The sequence below is a fragment of the Bufo bufo genome, chromosome 4, assembly GCF_905171765.1.
Source record: "Bufo bufo chromosome 4, aBufBuf1.1, whole genome shotgun sequence".
Lineage (NCBI taxonomy): Eukaryota > Metazoa > Chordata > Amphibia > Anura > Bufonidae > Bufo > Bufo bufo.
This window is the reverse complement of record NC_053392.1, coordinates 504,022,301-504,041,479: the sequence shown is the minus strand read 5'-3', so window position 1 is coordinate 504,041,479 and position 19,179 is coordinate 504,022,301. Positions and strand designations below refer to the sequence as shown.

General features: G+C 42.7%; 1 protein-coding gene across 2 annotated transcripts in view; it reads left to right on the top strand.

Annotated features, from left to right (window-relative positions):
* The window catches only part of GINS1 (GINS complex subunit 1), a 43,618-nt gene that overhangs the window by 15,095 nt on the left and 9,344 nt on the right, over window positions 1-19,179 (top strand). The window contains exons 5-7 of one of the 2 annotated variants that reach the window (XM_040429649.1): window positions 652-768; window positions 11,017-11,091; window positions 11,908-12,314. In XM_040429649.1, coding sequence (XP_040285583.1) covers window positions 652-768; window positions 11,017-11,091; window positions 11,908-11,976 — 261 coding nt within the window. In that variant the 3' untranslated portion in view covers window positions 11,977-12,314. Of the gene's footprint in view, window positions 1-651; window positions 769-11,016; window positions 11,092-11,907; window positions 12,315-19,179 lie in introns of those variants that run through there. The other variant, XM_040429651.1, reaches the window with a different exon arrangement.

Here is a 19,179-nt window from a genome sequence, read left to right as displayed (position 1 = left end):
TCGCTCTATCCACCAACGTCACGTTGCACCACAGACTGTCCAGGAGTTGGCAGATGCTTTAGTCCAGGTCTGGGAGGAGATCCTTCAGGAGACCGTCCGCCACCTCATCAGGAGCATGCACAGGCATTGTAGGGAGGTCATACAGGCACGTGGAGGCCAGACACACTACTGAGCCTCATTTTGACTTGTTTTAAGGACATTACATCAAAGTTGGATCAGCCTGTAGTGTGTTTTTCCACTTTAATTTTGAGGGTGACTCCAAATCCAGACCTCCATGGGTTAAAAATTTTGATATCTAAATTTTTTTAAAAATGGATCAGTTCATTTTAAATAAATGGTTGCGCTGTATGTTACAGGGGTATTCCTGTTGTGTGATGTTAACTATTAGATCAGTGGGAGGTCCCAGCAATGGGAATGGAGCGGCTGGTTCAGCATGTGCCCAGCTGCCCCATTGACTTCTATGGGAGAAGAGATGGAGGAGTACAGTGCTTGGCCATCTCCGGAACTCCCATAGAAATTAATAGGCTGGGCACATGCCAGACCAGGTGCTCTGTTCATTCACATAATTTTAAACCTGTTCGGCATAAATATCTAGCTCCTGCAGTCTTATTTAGTCTAAACAGGTTTTAATTATTTTTATTCTCTCTATAGACAGACTGGTTTAATCAATACAAAAAATCATTGGCTACATACATGAGGTCTCTGGGAGGTGAAGACGGACTAGACATTACACAAGATATGAAGCCTCCGAAAAGCCTGTACATTGAGGTAAAAAGAAATGCATGTTGGCGATCCCGTCCTAGTTCTGTTAGGACAAGGCTCTGGTAAAGGCTGCCTTGTGTATCTGTATCATAGACATGGTTTGTCTTGTGTTCTGGATTGGGCTTTTAGGATGAAGGAGCCCACAGCACTCTTCTATTTCCAAGTTGCTAGCCTTCGGTCATTTGAGTAGAAGGGCGCCTTCACATGTGGCAGATATTGTTGAAGAAAATTTATGCGACTGAAAATCACTTTGTCATTTGAATGGAGCTTACAGAAGCCCATGTGCTTCCCGCCAAAACAACCCCATTCAGACGAAAGGAACAGAATTTCAGTCGCAGGTATGTTTTGCAACAAAATCTGCGGCATGTGAAGGCAGCCTAATTGTAATCCGCCTTCCTTATGTCATTATTAAAGGGTTGTCTGTGAACAAGCTCTGTATGGCTGTCTTTTGTAAATGTCAGGTTAGTGATGTAGGGGAATGTGTCCATAGGGTTACAATAGCCAGACGAAGACTGAGTATTCTTTTATCCTCCATCTGATCAGTATACAGTAAGGAATAGCGTAGTAGACTGCTATTTCATACATCGGTATGCAGTAGAAATGCTTTTGTAAAAAAAAATATATATATATATATATATATATATATATATATATATATATATATATATATATATTTTTTTTTTTTTTTTTCTTAGCAATGGATGCCACTGTCTGCCATCTTGTACATCTAGACATCGTAGGGTGTATGTTAAACGAAGGCCATAACCATCCCTCTAAACCCTAGTTGCATAAGCCTGACTATAGCTCTGTATGCAGGCCTGTTTTGTCCAGATTGCATCATACCTTATTAACATGGCTAACCATGCCCACTTTCCCACCCCTTTTCAAAAGTTTTGTGCAAAAAAAAGGCTGTGTCTTTCATTGATGAGAGGTTGTCCCATTTAGACTCGTTTTTGAGAGGGGTAGCATGCATGCATGTCTGCCGCTCTATTCAACTCTATAGGACCGCTGCAGATAGCAGAGTACAAGCACTTGGCTAACTGCCCCATAGAACTACCTCTGTAGTCAACCTGGGGAGTATGGACCCATGTTCTCGTGATCGATAGGGGTCACCAGCCAATCAAACACATAAATTGTCTTATTTTTATGAAGCTGGAAATCCCCTCTCTATTTCCTCATGCCTCCACAATGGCACCACCTGGAGGTTACCCCACCTTCTCAGGAACAGGAAACAACTGTGAGATCAGCCAGTAAAGGGCACCCTACCTCTTACCTCTTCCAGTTGTGGATCAGCATGGAGCACAGGGTATTAGGTTTGTTAACCCGGTTAGTCCGGAGGGCCACTGCAGGAGGAGGGGTCGCGGAGCAAGGGGATCGCTTCTCCCTCCTCTTGGTGTAAGTCTGGCGTGTGCCGGCAACCCCAGGCATCTTTTTCGCGTTCCTGGTATAGGAACGTTGAGGCACCGTTAAGGGGGCTTTCCTTCGGGTCAGGGAACGCTCCCGTATGCGCAGGCGCATGGTGAAGTCATGATGCAGACGCCGGCGTGGATCGCACTGACGTCATCGCGCAAATCAGGAAGTGGAGTTAAAGAGGAGAACGCCGGTTCCCACATGTTGTTCTTCCTATGGTGGACACAGAGCGATTCCTACTGTCAGCATGTCTCTGCAAGGGGAAAGTGATACCACCCGCAAATCCACTGATGCCTCCAGCCCGGTAAGCCTCCTCCCCGAGGATTATATTTGTTTTATAGATATATATCACCAAGTCCTCCCTTCTGTGCACCGGAGTGATTATTCCTCTTGTGTGACTGTTCTGTATTGAGGAAATTTTTACTGAGCCTTTGCTATGCTTGTGACTCTTAGGGTAGAGAAAGCATTAAAGGGGAACTGTCCCAAAAGAAGTGTGCGATATGTAAAAAAGGGTCTCTTTTTGCCTCCTCAAAAAAAATCGCTGTGCCCAAGGTGTACAAATAGGGTAGTCTCAGATTAAACTCCTTCCCTGGTAGAAAGCCTAAGAACCATGTTCAAAGAGGAAGTCGGAGTGGCGGTTGATGCTAAATCTTTGGCCATACCTCCCAGAGCTTCCACTTCAATTACTCCTATCCTGGAGGAACAGCTTCTGACTTTGACGAGAGGGAGATTGCTTCTGATACAATATCTACTGTCTCAGAAAATGCTCCTGGTGGTCCGCTCTGTTCCATTGAGGAGACTGAATCTCTCTTAAAAACTATCAGGGCTACGATAAATTTGGAAGAACCCAGAGAACCTCTCAGTCCAGGGCCAAATGTTTATGGGATTTGTGGACAGGAAGAAGCGTGTTTTTCCTGTTCACAATAACATTACGACTTTTATACTTAATGAGTGGTAGGATCCTAAGAGACAATCGGCATCCAAAATGTTTAAAAGGAAATATCTGTTCGCGGAAGAGGATTTTGTTTCCTGGGACAGACTTCCTAAGGTGGAAGCGCCGGTAGCTAGGATTTCCAAAAAGTCCTCTCTACAGTTTGAAGACCTAGGGCTGCTCAAAGACCCTATGGATAAAAAATGTGAGTCCCTCCTTACAAAAGACCTGGGAGTCATCTATGGCCATGTTAAGACCAGGAATATTGGCCACCTACACAGCTAGGACTCTGTCTTTATGGCTGGGGCAGCTAGAAGAGCACCTAGAGTCAGGCACTCCCAGGGAGGATATTCTAGCCTCTATTCCTATGCTTAAACAAGCCTCTAACTATTGTAAAGCTAGCGACAAAAATGTTCAGCTTTATCCAATGCTTCCCGAAGAGCAATCTGGTTGAGGTCAGGGTCAGGAGACACTGCGTCTAAAAACAGATTATGTTCTCTACCATGTGAAGGCGACAGGGTGTTTGGCACGGCATTAGATGACGTCCTGGAAAAAGCCTCTGACAGAAAAAAGGCCTTTCCTACAGAGTCAAAATTCTTCCACCAAAGACGCTCCTTTCGCCCCCAAAGACATACTAGATTTCACCCAAAGAAAAAAGAACCTAGTACTTTGTAGCAGTCGTCTAAAGGGAAAAATAAAGGCTTCTTGTTTAACCCTGACACAACCGCACGCCCTTCCTCCCAATGATGCTGGTGGGAAAGGGGGGGGGGGGCACTTTCATTCAGGCCTCCCCTTGGGTGTTCTTGACCATCAGGGAGGGTTACCGTTTGGAATTCCTGCAGATCCCTCTAGACAAATATCTGGAGAATTCAAAACTAAAGGGAGAAGATCGGTAAGCGATGGACAACCAAGTCGCCCTGCTTTTACAGAAAAGGGCCATAATACGAATCCTGTTGGAAGAACAAGGGAAGGGGTTTTACTCCTCAATATTCCTAGTCCGGAAACCAAACGTTTCCTTCAGAGCAATAATAAATCTGAAAAACCTGAACAGATACATGATATACAAGAGATTCAAGATGGAATCAGTCAGGTCTGTAGTCAATCTTCTACCAAAAGACTGCTTTATGATCACAATAGACCTCTCAGATGCCTATTACCAAGAGATTATCGGAAATCATTGAGAATGGCAGTATGGTTCCAGGGAAGTTTACATAAATTCCAATTTCAGGTTCTGCCGTTTAGCATTTGTTCGGCACCAAGAATCTTCACCAAAATTATGGCGGAAGTAACGAAATTCTTTAATCTGGCAGGAATCTTTCTGATGCCTTACCTGGATGACTTCCGAATTGTTACAACATCAGAGTCGCCTACGAACACATCTTTAGACAGTATCAGACACTCTTTCAGATCTAGGCTGGATAATGTAGAGAAGTCTTGCCTTCTTCCCGCACAAGAAAGAATATTCCTGGGAGTACTATTAGACTCCTGACGGATGTCTTCCTTTTCTTCCAGAACACAAATGAGAAGGCTTAATCCAAAAAATCCTGAAATTTCAACGGTTGAAAATCTCAATCAGGAAAATAATGACAGTGCTAGGTCTCATGACTTCCACCATTCCATCTGTGAAGTGTTCTCAGGCCCACTCGAGGGTTCTTTAGTCGTTTCTGTTGAAAGCATGGGAGAAGAAGCAAACATCTTTGATCAAAAAAAGTAAAAATTCCTACAGAGGTGAAGATCTCTTTATGGTAGACAAAGCAGAAAAATCTATCCCGTGGGGTCTGATGAATCAGGTGGTGATTACAACCGATGCAGGCAGGGTTAGGGAGCACACATAGAGGATATCCTGAAACAGGGCCGATGGCAGACAAATCTACAACAAGCATCTTCCAACATGTGGGAACTGTGTCGAGTCTGGCAGAGACTCTAAAAGCCTTTGCTCCCTCGTTTGCAATATTCGGTTGCAACATGTAAGAATTCTCTCAGACAACACCACCACGGTAGCTTATCTGAACAAACAAGGGGGGACAAGGAGCCGCGCTCTCTCTCTCTGTTTGCAAAGAAGATACCGTATTTGTCTGGGCCTAGACGAACCTATTGTCCCTTTCAGCCGTCCATATAAAAAGGAAGAAAAATCTTGGGGCAGACTTTTTGAGCAGAAATCAACTAAAAGAAGGAGAATGGAGTCTGAATCCACTGGTATTCAAAAAAATATGTGCGAGATGGTGATATCCAAAGATCGACTTGTTTGCCTCAAGGAAGAACAGGAAAGTGGAGAAATTCTACTGTCTCTCCAGGATAGGTCTCTGAAGGTAGATGCGTTGTTGATTCCATGGCCCAGGAGGCTCCTCTACGCTTCCCCCGTTACCCCTAATTCCCAGGGTATTGACACAGGTTATGGAAGAAAAGGCTCAGATCACCCTTTTTGGCCCAGGAGGGCTTGGTTCCCGGGGGTAAAAAACTTAGCGGGAGAAGATTACTGGACTCTTCCCCTCCTGCCAGATCTCCTATCCCAGAGTCCGGTGGTTCATCCCAGGATTCCTCAGCTCCGGGTAACTGCCTGGAAGTTTAAAGGGCCATCCTGAGAAGTAAAGTTAAAGTAGAAAACTGTTCACTTCGAAGAGTTATCTGAGACCTTGGGAAGCCTTCTTACGGCATGGGAAGGATATGTGGGGACCCATCTATGGAGCCAAATATTGGACTTTCTACAAAAAAGGTCTTGATAAAGGTCTGACAGTGAGTACTTTAAAGGGATTCTGTCATGAGATTTTACCCCTATAACCTAAACAAACATATGCTCATGTCCGGAGTAATAATAAGAATACTAAGCTGGCATTATTAAACTTCACTGTGGCTCTATTTGCACAAAAAACTGGTTTTTATAACCTGTCAATCACTCACTTAAGGTGCCAAGGGGAGGTCCGTTAATACAGGGTGCCCGGCCGCACTCCTCGCCGTCCGGTGCCCAGCGCCACCTTCCCTAGCTCAGCGCCGCCTCCGCAATCCTACCGGTCCCTCTGCCAGATCCCGCGCATGCGCACTTGGCTCAACGAAGCCGCTGCCATGAGTCCGCGGCGCATCAGGCTGAGCCTAGTGCGCAGGCGCGGGATCTGGCAGAGGGATGGGTAGGATTGCGGAGGCGGCGCTGAGCACCGGACAGCGAGGGGTGCAGCCGGGCACCCTGTATTAACTGACCTCACCTTGGCACCTTAAGTGAGTGATTGACAGGTTATAAAAAACAGTTTTTTATGCAAATAGAGCCGCAGTGAAGTTTAATAATGCCAGCTTAGGATTCTTATTATTACTCTGGACATGAGCATATGTTTAGGTTATAGGGGTAAAATCTTATGACGGAATCCCTTTAAGGGTTCAGGTTACAGCACTGAGCGCTTTCATGGGGACTAGGTTAGCGGACCTAGATCTTATTAGAAGTGTGTTTTGTTTTTTTTTTGTTTTTTTTTTAAAGGGGCATGTAGAATACGCCCAAAGCTTAGATCTTCTGTTCCGCCTTGGGACTTGAATCTGGTCCTTACAGTTTTGATGCATCATCCCTATCAGTGATTTACCCTTGAGAATGTTGACACAAAATTTATTTTTTTCTATTGGCCATTATGACGGCCAGGAGGATAGGGGAGATCCAGGCTTTTTCTATTGTGCTTCCTTATCTAACAATTTTTGAAGATGGAATTGATTTGAAACATGCCCCAGAGTTTTTTTTTCCTAAAGTTGTCTAGGTTCCACTGTCAACAGGAAATGTCTCTCCCTTCCTTTTGTTCCCAAGCATGTTCAGAAAATGAGAAGTTGTTCCAAAACCTAGATGTCAGAAGATGTGTGCTTCAGTACCTGGAAGCTACGAAGAATCTGAGAAAGTCAAACCAACTGTTGATTCAGTATCTTGGGCTAAATTGCGGGGAAAGCAGCCAGCAAGGCGTCCATTGCTCGGTGGATTGTTTTGTATTGTTCTTTGTTATCAGAAAGATGGGACCTCTCCTCCCGCTATCTTGAAGGCTCATTCCACCAGGGCATTGGCAGCTTCTTGGGCTGAAGGCGCCTCTGCTTCTCTTGAGGAAATTTGTCGAGCTGCCACCTGCTCAAGCCCCTGTACTTCCTTTTAAGCACTAGAAGTTAGATGTCTTGGCCAGCAAGGACTTGTGCTTCGGTAGGAAGGTTTTGTCTGCGGTTGTTGTTAAATTACTGTTATTCCTCCAGGTGGTGCCGTTGTGGAGGCGTGGGGAGATGATCCATCCCACCTCACAGGTGTGGCATGTCAAGGTGCTGACTAGACAGCATGAATATTGCACAGGTGTGCCTTAGACTCCCCACAATAAAAGGCCACTCTGAAATGTGCAGACCCTGATGAGGACGAAGAGCATGCAGATGAACTTCCCTGAGACGGTTTCTGACAGTTTGTGCAGAAATTCTTTGGTTATGCAAACCGATTGTTGCTGCAGCTGTCCGGGTGGCTGGTCTCAGGCGATCATGGAGGTGAACATGCTGAATGTTGAGGTCCTGGGCTGGTGTGGTTACATGTGGTCTGCGGTTGTGAGGTCGGTTGGATGTACTGCCAAATTCTCTGAAACTGGGTCCGCTTGTGAGATCCGTTTCAGGGATCTCACAAGCAGCCCAAAACAGATCAGTTCAGCCCCAGTGCATTCTGAATGGGTAAGGATCTGTTCAGAATGCATCAGTTTGGCTGCGTTTGGTCTCCGTTGCGTTTTTTATACTGTCACTAAAACGCAGCTTGCAGCTTTTTGGTGTCCGTCTGACGATGTGGAGTCAAACTGATCCGTCCTGACTTACAATGTAAGTCAATGGGGACAGATCTGTTTTCACTGATACAATATGGTGCAATTGAAAACGGATCCTTCCCCATTGACTTTCAATGTAATGGATCCGTTTTGACTTAGACTTTTTTTTTTTTGTTGAAAGAATAATGCAAACTGATCCGTTCTGAACGGATACAAGCGTTTGCATTATCTGTGCGGATCCGTCTGTGCAGATATAAGACGGATTCCCACCAAACGCGAGTGTGAAAGTAGCCTTATGGTAGAGAAATGAACATTCCTTGCACGGGCAACAGCTCTGGTAGACATTCCTGCAGACAGCATGCCAATTACACGCTCCCTCAAACACTGCGACATCTGTGGCATTGTGCTGTGTGATCCAACTGCACATTTCAGAGTGCTTTTATTGTGGGCAGTCTAAGGCAAGGATGCACACCTGTGAGGTGGGATGGATTATCTCTGCAAAGGAGAAGTGCTCGCTAACACAGATTTGTGAACAATATTTGAGTAATGGGTCTTGTGTATGTAGAAAATGTTTCAGATCTTACAACAGTAATCCGATTTATGATTGCAGAAATTAAATCAAATTAAATACAAAAATAATTCCAAGATAAAAAAAAAACTCCAAATTATTTATTTATTTAAATAAAGCAGCTGTAGTTTTGACATTCATTCAGGCCAATGGGATAAACAGTCTTCAAATAAAAAATCTATTTTGGCTTCTGGTTGTAGGATATTTTTTTTTATCCCAATTTCCTTTTCTTCCTATTTGCTTACCTAATTCAATGCCCATGAAACTCTGGCACCCTACCTTCCCGCCATGCTTGTTTCTCACATGTCGGGCTATGGGTGTATCCCTGTCGTTGATGTGCTCGCCAACTCTACGCCTCAATTCCCTGGTAGTCTTTCCAATATATTCTTTTCCACATGCACATTTTATAGATGACTTCCCTGGATCTGCAACTAATCCTGTCTTTAATAAATATAATATGCTGCATGCTACACAACCACTGCACCTAAAGCATCCTTTAATAGGTTTTTGAAGCCAAGTCGTAAGTGTTGAGGGGGCCACAAAATGTCTATGCACGAGTCTATCTTTGATACTCCTACCCCTCCTGTATATAATCCCAGGATGTTCACTGATAACTTTTCGGATGTTCTGATCCATCTGCAAAATGTTCCAGTGTTTAGCATTTCCCTGACATTGGCTGATCTCTCATCAAAGGTGCTAATAAGACGAACCGGTCCCTTTTCGGTCTGTAAACCTCCAGTTTCAGATTTAGTAATCAGAAGGTATGTATGCTCCTTTTGAGGGTGACTATTTAAATGCTGGTTTAAGAGTACTTAGTGGATACCCCCGATCTAGGAACCTATCCCGTAGATCTCGGGCTTGTTTAAGGAACTCATTTCTTTGTGAGCAGTTCCTCCTCAAGCGCACATATTGTCCTCGGGGAATCCCTTTTTTAAGGGAATAGGAAGAACTACTTTCCCAACGTAGGAGGGAATTAGTAGATGTTGGTTTCCTAAAAATGGAGGTATCTAGATCTCCTTCTACATTTTTTATGATAATAACATCCAGAAATGGAAGCTTCGTGGGGTGGCACTCGGAAGTAAATCTGAGTCTTGTTATTGAGACATAACACCCAGGTGGAAAAAGACTTCTCCGTGCCATTCCACACCACAAAAATATCATTGATGAATCGCAACCACATGTTAATGTGGCATACGTCCATCAACAAGCCATCTTTAAATATGCACGTGTTCTCCCACCAGCCAAGGAACAAATTTGCATACAATGGGGCACAGGAACTCCCCATCGCGGTGCCCCTGAGCTGATGGTAGAATCTATTGTCAAAAAGAAAATATTTTTTCGTAAGTGAGAACTCTAGTAGTTGGAGAACGAAAAGTCTATGCTGTTGGTATTGTCGCCCATGTGTAGACAAGGAGTGTTCCACTGCCCTTAGGCCCAAATTGTGATGGATGGATGAATATAGGGCCTCAACATCTATGCTGGCTAAAATGGAATTGGTTTCCAGATGGATGCCATCTAGTCAGGAGATCCCCTGTGTCTCGGATGTAGGATGGTAAAGCGACCACAAATTGTGCTATTATTTTGTCAATGTATACTCCAATATTTTGACTCAAACTTCCTACACCCAAGACAATAGGTCTCAGAGGGTTGTGGCCTTTGTGAATTTTTGGAAGACAGTAAAACGTAGCAATTTGTGGATGAGATGGCAACAGGAATTCATATTCATCCTGGCTAATGAGTTTCTCATGTTTTTAGAGTAATTAGACACAAAAAAAATCTGCAGATTTTTTGCATTGAGGATTCGTTTGTGTCATGTGACCACGGAGCGGGAGTGAAGCGCTTGCTATTACTTACCACCCCGTGGTCACCAGGTTATAGTGCATGTAAGCGCGCACTATGACCCAACGCTGTGTGACGTCAGGTTCCAGTGCAGTGCGCGGAGAAGAAGAGGAAGGAGCTGTGGAGCGGCGCCCCTTCAGGAAAGTTAAGTTTTTTATTTCGCTGGCGCTGGGGACATGGCACTGAAGGGGGACAGCTGGCAATGGATGGCATGGTGGGGCAGATTGAAGTGGGGGACATGGAGATGATCTGATGGAAGTGGGGGAGTAAGGGACATGGTAATGGATGAACTAATGCACTTGGGCTGATCACACAAGGGGAACGAAGTGTGTTGGGGTCTAAGTTTTTATAAAAGAAAACAGTATTAATTCATTTTTTTTATTAGATTATTTTTTATGATTAAATCGAGTAATCAATAGAATGTCATTTGCTGCTGTTTTCAAAGGGGTTAGATAATAAATGTAGGATCGATGGGGGAGTCTGAGGCCCCTGTGTGAATGGAACAGTGGTGGACATCCGTATGACTTCATTGTTATTTTTGATTGTTGCATAAAAGTGAATGGAGTGGTAGTGATGCGTGGGCGCAATCACTTCATTCATATAGGGATCTACCGTTCTCGTTATGGATGGTGGTCACATTTATGACCTATTCTGTGGATAGATTAACTGCTTTTAAGTGCATTAATACCTCTGAAAGAAGAAACATATTCTACGACTATTTGTGTTGGCAGAGACTAAAATATTGGTTATTTGTGTTTCAGGTGCGCTGTTTGAGAGATTACGGTGAATTTGAGATTGATGATGGCACAACTATCCTTCTGAAGAAAAACAGCCAAGTAAGAAGTCTGTTTTTTGTGCACTTCTTCTGATTAAAGAAGTGTGTGTGTATATAGGTTCAAAGGGATCAGTTTTTGGTGATTTTTAGAGTTTTCCTGGATTTTTATATTAATTGGCAACCCACAGGATGGGCTGTCAGTGTCTGATCGGCAGGGGTCCAATACTCCCATTGAACAGCCACAGCTCCTGTTGTTCCTGAGTAGCTCCGGTGCTGGTACTGCTTGGCTCCGTCCAATGTGTAGGGAGCGCTGGTCACTGCAGTAACAAGTCCTGTCCATTACACTGTGGATAGAGCTACTCATAAATAGTTGATCAGCGAGGGTGCTGGCTGTCAGACCACAGACTATGACATATGGATGGCCATCAATATAAACATCCTGGAAAAACCATTTTAGGTTTCATGTACATGTTACTATGCATTCCTTTTGTTTCTAGTCTCAGATTTAAAAAAGTTTGTCCAGGATCAGAAACACGACTCTACTTTCTTCCAAAAATAGTCCCACATCTGTCTATGGGTTGTACTTGGTATTGTAGTTTAGCTCCATTGAAGTCAAAGGGGCTGAGCTGTAATGCCATATACAACCTGTAGACAGACGTGGTGCTGTTTGTGGAAGAAAGCAGCCCATGGTTTTTCTAGTCCTCAAACTAAAGTTGTTACTGATAAGTTAAATTCTCGTAATAAAAAAATAGATATTTTTTTTTTGCGGCATTCATTCCATTACTATTAAATCAGAGCTGTTATTAAAATTAAGCTATATATTGAGATTGTGAAATTTAGAGACTTGAACCGGATATTCCTGTATTTTATCTTGCAGCATTTCCTGCCCAGATGGAAATGTGAACAGCTTATTCGGCAAGGTGTCCTGGAGCATGTATTGTCATAAAATGTCTAATACTGGATATGTGAACCTCAAGAATTCTTTTTTAGTGTATAGTAACATGTAAATATCCTTTTGATTAAATCCGTTTGTATAATGTTTTTGGTCTTCAATAATTTGGGAAGAAAATCTCCATGAAGAAGTCTCAAAACAAACTCCTAGGATTTGCTACAAACATGTGCGTGGGTCCGTATACACTAGTCCCTCAAGAGACAATGCTCATTCCGGAACCAATTAATAGTGTAAGTTGTAACATGACTCTATGGGAAAACTGGTACTCTGTTCCAAAGCCCCAAAATGTCAACCTAAAATGAGATAAAATTTAAGATTAAAGAGAGTTAAACATCTAACTACAGATAAAGCAAGTCCTTAGGGTACTTTCACACTTGCGGCAGAGGATTCCAGCAGGCAGTTCCGTTGCCGGCAATCTGGGCGCAAACTGATGCATTTGTGAGACTGATCCGGATGCGGATCAGTCTCACAAATGCATTGAAATACCGGATCAGTCTCTCCGGTGTCATCCTGAAAAATGGATCCGGTATTTTTATTTTTTTTTGCATTTTGAAAGGTCTGCACAGGCGCAAACCGGATCCTTTTTGCCGTAACACTTAACGCCGGATACAGCACTAATACATTTCAATGGAAATGAATGCCGGCATTCTGGCAAGTGTTCAGGATTTTTGGCCGGAGAGAAAACTACAGCATGCTGCAGTATTTTCTTCGGCCAAAAAACGTAAGAGGGACTATACTGATGCATCCTGAATGGAATGCTCTCCATTCAGAATGCATTAGGATAAAACTAATCCGTTTTCTTTTCCGGTATTGAGCTCCTGTGACGGAACTCAACACCGGAAAAGAAAAATGCTAGTGTGAAAGTACCCTTACACATTATGGAGCCTTCACACACTGCAGATTTTGTTGCAGGAATTTCCGCAACTGAAAATCTGCTCCATTTATTTGAATGGGGAGGTAAGCAGATAAATTTCTACAATCCCTATTGAGGTGAATGGGATATCTGCAGCATGTGAAGGTGCCCTTACAGAAATAGCTGCTGAAAGCTGGAAAGCACTTTCTATGTACAGGATAGGAATTTCTTCAGGGTCCGGCGCAGTATACAACGAGGGACATTTTATCAAGACTGGCGTATTCATATGCCAGTCTTGATCTCCCTGCACTGGCGTGAGATGCCGCTTAATAATTTAGTTGTATCTCTCCCCTTCCTTGCGCCAGAAACTGATGCCAGCTACAGGGTGGTGTACTCTTCAGTTATAACCTTCACCACTTTCTGGTTAATGTTATAGTGAATGGGATGGGCTGTGCAAAGCCCTGCCCCTTTGCTAGCCACTTCTGAAAAGTGCAGAGAAGCTTCAATAGTCACAAATTATGGTGCACATATGGCATATGCCATAATAATGGCATAAAGTGTTCAATAAATGTTCTTCGTTGTACCAATTTACATTTGTTGCTGGGGGAGGAGCTTGTGAAGGAGTGTGTGTGTGTGTATGTGTGTATATATATATATATATATATATATATATATATATATATATATAATGATATGAGACAGACTCATTAGCTGCAAGTACTACATTAAGTACACTGAAGAGATATTGCAGGAGACTGAAGAGATACTGCAAGAGATTGGCTTGGAGTTTGCAACTGGCTCATCTGTGTTTTTTTTTGCTGACCATTGCTTGAGAAGAGGTAAGGAATTTGGTCAGGTGTTTGCTATTGTGCGTTTGCTAATGAGCCTAGCTCACTAAGGTGTTACATTTGTTGCTGGGGGAGGAGCTTGTGAAGGAGTGTAACACCTTAGTGAGCTAGGCTCATTAGCAAACGCACAATAGCAAACACCTGACCAAATTCCTTACCTCTTCTCAAGCAATGGTCAGCAAAAAAAACACAGATGAGCCAGTTGCAAACTCCAAGCCAATCTCTTGCAGTATCTCTTCAGTCTCCTGCAATATCTCTTCAGTGTACTTAATGTAGTACTTGAAGGTAGTACTTGCAGCTAATGAATTAGGCCAGCTAAGGAGTCTGTCTCTATATATACACACACTTGTTGCTGGGGGAGGAGCTTGTGAAGGAGTGTGTGTGTATATATATATATATATATATATATATACACACACACACTCCTTCACAAGCTCCTCCCCCAGCAACAAATGTGTGTGTATATATAGAGACAGACTCCTTAGCTGGCCTAATTCATTAGCTGCAAGTACTACCTTCAAGTACTACATTAAGTACACTGAAGAGATATTGCAGGAGGTAGGCTGGAAGGTGGAAACAATACAAAAAAAGGTAAGATTTGTTTGATTTAAATTTACAAATTTCTTTTTATTTATTTTTTCTCCTCTTTAAAATGGCAGACTTGGTTCAGTGCAGGAATTGTTGTGCATTTATTTCATGTTCCACTCTTTGGAGATTCGGATGCTGTCAGATCTGTAGACAGTTCTCCTTACTGCAGCAGGAAATTGCATTTTTGAAATCTGGGATATTTAAATTATCTGTTAAACAAACTCCAGCTAGGACTGCTGCAATGCCACTGCCACAGAGGACCCCCAGAAATGGCAGATGGGTTACTGTAGGTTCTGGAAGACTTAGAGTGGTGGATAGAAGACATGTCCCACAGTCGGTGGTTCTCCATAATTCATTTGCAGCACTCTCAGAATGTAAGGACAACATGGATATGGATTCAAGCACAGAGGGTGAGAAACCATCGACTCCTATGTCTAATGTATGCAAGACTGCAGCCAAGGACAAAAAAGATAAAGTGACGTCTCAAAGGAAGCAGCTGTTGCTGGGTGATTCAATCATAAGAAGTGTGGAGCTTAAAGAAAATGGTTTTGTGAGATGTCTCCCTGGGGCTACTGCTAGAAGCGATAGAAGACGTATTATTAATATTGTTAAGCAAGCAAAGCAGGAAAGGGACGTGGATGTTCTTGTCCATCTAGGGACAAATGACCTGGCTTGCAATGAAGTGTCAGAGGTGAAAAAATCTTTTATCACACTTGGTAATGACGTACAGGATTTTGCATCCACCATTTCATTTTCTGAAGTTCTGCCTGTGCATAATGTTCAGAATGATAGGCAGAGGCGCATAAAGGAGTTCAACATATGGCTTGGTAAATGGTGTCAAGAGCAAGGATTTGGCTTTGTTTCTCATGATAGCTCTACTTGGAATAGAAAGGAACTGTACAAAAAAGATGGTTTGCATCTTTCTCTCAAAGGAACAAATGTACTTAGTGAACAACTCTAAGAATTTGCGAAAGAGTATTTAAACTAGGAAGGGGGGGGGGGGGCAAAAGAGTGAAAATAAGAGTCCAATTGCCCCCTGAAACAATGCCAGAACAGGTCAGAAGCACAGAGGTTAAGAAATGATAAGCTCAGAGTCCTGTCTACAAATGCTCGCAGATTAAGTAAAAAATTAATGAACTTGGGTCAATAATGGCATCTGAGAATGTAGATTTAGTGGCTGTTACGGAGACCTGGTTTAATGAAAGAAATGACTGGGACATAACCATACCAGGGTACTCTTTATACAGAAGAGACAGAGAAGGCAAGAAAGGAGGAGGAGTGGCCCTGTATGTGAAAGATAGCATTAAATCTAACCTAATACAAGTTGGTGAGGCCAACATAGAGTCAGTTTGGGTTACGTTGCAGTTTGCTAATCAGGCAGTAACTCGTGTAGGTGTGATATATAGACCACCTGGTCAAGTTAAAGAACTAGATGATCTACTAGTTGAAGAAATAGCTAAAATGACAATGAAAGGAGAAGTTATCATTATGGGAGATTTCAATCTAACAGATATAAACTGGAAAACCAAAATAGCAAGTTCTACCAGGAGTACAGATATTCTAAATTCCCTACTGGGGTTATCTCTACAACAAGTGGTTGAGGAGCCAACCCGGAGGGAGGCTATTTTGGATTTGGTATTCACAAATGGGGATTCGGTATGATGTCATTATAGGCGAAACCTTGGGATCTAGTGATCACCAGTCAGTGTGGTTTAATATAAGAACTGTGAAAGAGTCCCACCACACAAAAACAAAAGTTTTAGATTTTAGAAAAACAGACTTTTCAAAAATGAAATTAGTCATAAATGAGTCCTTATCAGATTGGAACGGATTACATGGAGTCCAGGAGAAATGGGACTACTTAAAAGGTGCATTATTGAAGGCAACAGAAAATTGCATTAGACTTGTCAGTAAAGGCAAAAAAAGGAAGAGACCACTGTGGTACTCAGCAGAAGTGGCCCAAATCATTTAAAAATAAAAAGCTAGCATTTTGTAATTATAAAAAAAAAACAGAGCAATGAAGATAAGGAAATCTACAAGATTAGGCAGAAAGAGGCCAAGCAAGTTATAAGAACTTCTAAAGCGCAGGCAGAAGAAAAACTAGCTCAGTCTATGAAAAAAGGGGATAAGACATTCTTCAGATATATAAATGAAAAAAGGAAATTAAAACAAGGAATAACTAAATTAAAAACAAAAGACGGAAGGTATGTAGAAGAGAGTAAAGGGCTAGCCGACTGCCTTAATGAATACTTCTGTTCAGTTTTTACAAAAGAAAAAGGACCTCCACTAGAAAGGATGACTAATAAATCGTTTGATGCATGTGTCTTTACAGAGGAAGATGTTCTAAGTTTGCTGTCTAAAGTGAAGACAAATAAGTCACAGGGGCCTGATGAGATACACCCAAAATTATTAAAAGAGCTTAGTGGGGAGCTGGCAAAACCGTTAACAGATTTATTTAACCAATCATTAGTAACAGGAGTTGTCCCGGAAGATTGGAAATTGGCAAATGTCGTGCCCATTCACAAGAAAGGTAGTAGGGAGGAATCGAGCAACTATAGACCAGTGAGTCTGACATCAATAGTAGGCAAATTAATGGAAACCCTATTAAAGGATAGGATTGTGGAACATCTAAAATCCCATGGATTGCAAGATGAAAAACAACATGGGTTTACTTCAGGGAGATCATGTCAAACAAATCCTATAGATTTTTTTGACTGGGTGACTAAAATAATAGACGGTGGAGGTGCAGTAGACATCGCATATCTAGATTTTAGTAAGGCTTTTGACACTGTCCCACATAGAAGACTTATCAATAAACTGCAGTCATTGAGCATGGACTCCCATATTGTTGAGTGGATTAGGCAGTGGCTGAGTGACAGACAACAGAGGGTTGTAGTCAATGGAGAACATTCAAAACAAGGTCATGTTACCAGTGGGGTTCCACAGGGATCTGTACTGGGACCAATTTTGTTTAATATCTTCATAAGTGATATTGCAAAAGGCCTCGATGGGAAGGTTTGTCTTTTTGCTGATGACACAAAGATATGTAACAGGGTTGATGTTCCTGGAGGGAAACGCCAAATGGAAAAGGATTTAGGAAAACTAGAAGAATGGTCAGAACTCTGGCAACTGAAATTTAATGTGGATAAGTGCAAGATAATGCACCTGGGGCGTAAAAACCCAAGGGCAGAATATAGAATATTTGACACAGTCCTGACCTCAGTATCTGAGGAAAGGGATTTAGGAGTAATTATTTCAGAAGACTTAAAGGTGGGAAGACAATGTAATAGAGCAGCACGAAATGCCAGCAGAATGCTTGGATGTATAGGGAGAGGTATAAGCAGTAGAAAGAGTGAAGTGCTTATGCCGCTGTACAGAACACTGGTGAGACCTCACTTGGAGTATTGTGCGCAGTACTGGAGGCCATATCTCCAGAAGGATATAGATACTCTAGAGAGAGTTCAGAGAAGAGCTACTAAACTAGTATATGGATTGCAGGATAAAACTTACCAGGAAAGGTTAAAGGACCTTAATATGTATAGCTTGGAAGAAAGAAGAGACAGAGGGGATATGATAGAAACTTTTAAATACATAAAGGGAATCAACTCGGTAAAGGAAGAGAGCATATTTAAAAGAAGAAAAACTACCACAAGAGGACACAGTTTTAAAAGTAATATAAGGAAGTATTACTTTACTGAGAGAGTAGTGGATGCATGGAATAGCCTTCCTGCAGAAGTGGTAGCTGCAAATAGAGTGAAGGAGTTTAAGCATGCATGGGATAGGCATAAGGCTATCCTTCATATAAGATAGGGCCAGGGACTATTCATAGGATTCAGATATATTGGGCAGACTAGATGGGCCAAATGGTTCTTATCTGCCGACACATTCTATGTTTCTACCAAAAGAATAAAACTAAGTCATTTTAACTTCGTGTCCAAAGGACCAACTTATCCTGATTCAGGTAAAGGAGTGCAGAACATGTAGTACCACACTGTACTGTAGAGAGGCGCTACTAGACAGCCAATACAGGTGGTTACCAGTGAAATGCCATGGTGATTGGTTGGATCTTCCAGTTAATCACAGATCAGCAAAGTCTGAGGCATTGTATGTTGAGCCTGTAACTTGACAGATCGCTTGTATGTGTATATACAGTCATGGTCGAAAGTGTTGGCACCCCTGGAATTTTTTCAGAAAATGAAGTATTTCTCCCAGAAAAGTATTACAATTACACATGTTTTGTTACACACATTTTTATTTACTTTGTGTGTATTGGAACGACACAAAAAAAAACTGAGAAAAGAGGCAGATTGGACATCATTTCACACACAACTCCAAAAATGGGCCAGACAAAAATGTTGGCACCTTTTTCAAAATTGGGGGTAAACAACTTTGCTTCAAGCATGTGATGCTCTTCAAACTCACCGGTGGCAAGTAACAGGTGTGGGAAATAAATAAAAAAACACCTCAAACCAGAAAAAAAGGGGAGAAGTTGACTTAGGCCTCTTTCACACTTGCGTTGTCCGGATCCGGCGTGTACTCCACTTGCCGGAATTACACTCCGGGTCCGGAAAAACGCAAGTGTACTGAAAGCATTTGAAGACGGAACCGTCTTCCAAATGCGTTCAGTGTTACTATGGCACCCAGGACGCTATTAAAGTCCTGGTTGCCATAGTAGTAGTGGGGAGCGGGGGAGCGGTATACTTACAGTCCGTGCGGCTCTCGGGGCGCTCCAGAATGACGTCAGAGCGCCCCATGCGCATGGATGATGTGATCACATGATCCATGAGCTTGGGGCGCCCTGACGTCACTCTGGAGCGCCCCAGGAGCCGCACGGACTGTAAGTACACTGCTCCCCACTACACTTTACCATGGCTGCCAGGACTTTAGCGTCCCGGCAGCCATGGTAAC